This window comes from Larimichthys crocea, unplaced genomic scaffold (genome assembly GCF_000972845.2).
Source record: "Larimichthys crocea isolate SSNF unplaced genomic scaffold, L_crocea_2.0 scaffold76146, whole genome shotgun sequence".
Taxonomy (NCBI): domain Eukaryota; kingdom Metazoa; phylum Chordata; class Actinopteri; family Sciaenidae; genus Larimichthys; species Larimichthys crocea.
The window spans coordinates 1-3,328 of NW_020860058.1; the positions used below are offsets into that span (position 1 = coordinate 1).

Here is a 3,328-nt window from a genome sequence, read left to right on the forward strand (position 1 = left end):
GGACACGTAAAGTTCGCGTCTGAGCAGATCCTGCACAAACTTGGCTACGCAGACTCTGTAGACTTCTCCCTCCGCAACTCCGTAGTTGGAGTTTTAGATCACTTGAAAATTAGCTTGAGAAGAAAAATGAAACATATAATTTTGTGCTTTCAGGGACGTAACGGTAAAAAGAAGAGGCTACATCAGAGGAGACTGCTTTACTTCTGGCTTCCTGCTCTCTCTCTCTATATATATATATCACATCACTAAGGAGATATGGGATTTAAAAACAAATATGAAAGATGCCTTTCGTGCATTTGGAGATCCCTCCGCAACTCCGTAGTTGGAGTTTTAGATCACTTGAAAATTAGCTTGAGAAGAAAAATGAAACATCTTTTTGTGCTTTCAGGGACTTAACGGTCCTGCACAAACTTGGCTACACAGACTCTGTAGACTTCTCCCTCAGGACAGTTAGGGAAAGTTAGGGAAAGTATCCCCTGTCTCGCCTTTTCCGTTTGGGGAAAAGGCATACCGAAAACCGCCCCCAGGGGGAGCAGGGGGTTCCCGTTCTTACCCAGGGGGGTCCCCATTCGGACAGTCTTGTGCTCCATGACCTGCAGAAACCGCAGGAAGGAAAAGTATGACAGAAAGCCAGCGGGTCAGGTCGTTGTATCCAGCTGTGAAGCCAATTTTAATTCGACCGTTAAAAGTATCAACAAAAGTCCCCCGAATCAAGAGAACAATTTGTTACTCATTTTTAATGATGAGTAAAAGATCAAAGAGACTTAACGATACTCACAATTGATAGGGTGGTTACCCCGTCTCGTCGCCACCTATTGGCCGCCCGGGCCTCCTTTGACGCGCATCCGCGTCAGCCATCGCCCCGTCCTGTGGCCATAGATGCGGACAAATACCCAAAATACTCAGAACCTTTTTTTTTTCTTTTTTAAAAAATTACAAACTCCAAACATACTTCCGAAAATCTTTTTTCTTTCTTTTTTTTTTAAATTCTACGAATTTAACTACAAAAATACTCAGCTACTTTTTCTTTCTTTATAGGACAAAAAACTACTCAAACTTTTTTTCTCCTTTTTTTAAATACAACACTACAAAATACGTAAGAATCTTTTTTTTCTTGTCTTTTTAAATACAACCTACAAATACTCAAAATACTAATCGAACTCTTTTTTTTTGTCTTCTTTTTTTTAAATAACGAATACAAATACCCAAACATACTTCAGAACTCTTTTTTTTGTCTTTCTTTCTTTTAATCCGAACTCACAAAATAACCACAAAATACTTCGAACTCTTTTTTTCTTTTTTTAAAAACAAACTACAAATACACACTACTGTCAAGAACAAACAAAACTTCATTTTTTTTTCTTTTTTTAAAAGAAAAACACAAACTACAAAATACTTCAGAACTATTTTTTTTGTCTTTTTTTTTAAATACAAACTACAAAATACCAAAATACTTCAGAACTATTTTTTTGTCTTTTTTTTAAAAAATACAAACAACAAAATACTTCAGAACTTTTTTTGTTTTGTTTTGTTTTTTTTTGTTCACAATTTCTTCAGCACCACCACGGGTCTACGTTTCCGGCCGTTGGGGGACAGGCCGACCTTCCTCTTCACTCTTTTAGCCATTTTGTTTATGGCGGCAACCCTCTTGCTAGGTGTTCCCTTCAGAATGAAGAACATGAACAAAATTAGCTCAGTGAATGTGTATTACGGTGTGATAGCGATGACATGGTTTCAACTTACTTTTCTTTCCTCCCGGGGCTGTGTGGTGGCAGCAGCAGCAGCCCCGGCAGCAGCAGCAGCAGCCTGTTCCGGCTCTTTCACGGCCAGACACACAAAGAGCTCCCGGATGCTCTTTGCTCGTTTTAGGTTTTTATGCAGAGCATAGAATCTGTCAGTATAAAAAACAACAACAACAAAAAAAAGCACATTGAATTAATGTCTTTTGTGTTTTTGATACTCACAAAAGTGGACACAGCGGTCCGTATGTCCATTATGGACGGGGCCCCCTTCAGCCCCATCTCGGACCATGCCCCCCGGAAGTATCGGGCCATGTCCTTGGCCTCCCCCCGGCCGAGGGAAGAAAAAAAGTACCCGTTGGTCGGGACTGTCCTGGCGCGGAGGCGGAGCCAGGTCCGGCACCACCCATACTCCTCGGCCTCGAGGTATATCTGGGCAGTGCCGAACTTTCGGACCGTCTTGTGCTCCATGACCTGCAGAAGACAAAGTATGACAGAAAGCAGAGAGGTCAGTCAGTGGTATCCAGCTGTGAAGCCAACTTTTAACCGACGTTAAAGATATCAACAAAAGTTCCCCAGAATAAAGAGAACAATTTGTTACTCATTTTTAATGAGAGAAATAGATCCAAAGAGACTCTAACGATACTCACATTGATGAGGTACCCCGTGTCGTCGCCACCTATGGCTGCCCGGACCTCCCTGACGCGCATCCGCGTCAGCACGCCCGTCCTGTGGCCATAGATGGCGGACAGGTACGCCGCCAGGTACCCGAAGAACCTGTAACGGGGCTTCGGGTCTCTCGGGGGCGCCTTCATTTGACCCTTCAAGGTAGCGGTCCAAGACAAAAGAAAGAGTGGGGGTCGAAAGAGAAAAACGGTTGAAATCCCCCCTATTTAACCATGCTATGTGCCACGTCACCTCTGACAATCCGTGGACACCCACCCTAAGCTCTGGACCTGACTCCAGTGTAGTGCCTCCAATGACTGTTTGGATCACTGCTGGGGAAAATTTGTGCATTCATCCAAATGATTTTTCGGGAAAAGCCATCATGCAGGCCCGTAATCAGAGACCAAAGGGTTTCAGTTTGTCGTATGAATCCAAATGCAAAGTAATTGGGTCCTTTTTTTGCGAATAACTGCGGCGATGGAGCCCTTCTCCTTTCTCTTAGTTCAGCGCCTCTTGGGTCAAGTTCTTAGGAATTAAGCGTATTGGTTCCTTCTTGATGTGTAGTCCATTCTCTTTTGCATTTTGTGTACATCCCAACGTACCCCACAGAGCTGGCCAATGTTTGTAACGTTCATGATATAAATTAACAACACGATCCAATTTGGAGTACCCTTGCGTCGAACAGACCATGGAAACTTCAAATTCGTTAGAATGTCTTTCAGACAAGATATAACTCATGCGACTTGCAAGTAATGCACAATGTCTTTTGTAATGAAGCCTAGATCAAAATAGAAGACCACTAGTTCAATGAGCAGTCGGTTTTGTATGGTCTACCTGAACATTACCGGCAAACTTCAGTGTGGACAGTTACCTGGCATTTGGTCTGCTTTCTGGTGCGCACTAGAAAGGTTTTCTGGTGCCCA

At 43.0% G+C, this 3,328-nt stretch overlaps 1 protein-coding gene across 1 annotated transcript; it reads right to left on the reverse strand.

The window, feature by feature from the left end:
• Positions 1-511: 511 nt before the first annotated feature.
• LOC113745443 (uncharacterized) lies at positions 512-2,554 on the reverse strand (the record flags this gene model as incomplete). The annotated part of the gene is made up of 5 exons (XM_027276987.1): positions 2,390-2,554; positions 1,918-2,213; positions 1,744-1,852; positions 1,561-1,662; positions 512-593 (listed from the first exon to the last, which is right to left on the reverse strand). Coding segments are annotated over exons 1-5 (754 nt in total), but the record flags the coding sequence as incomplete, so codon positions are not given.
• Positions 2,555-3,328: the final 774 nt, after the last annotated feature.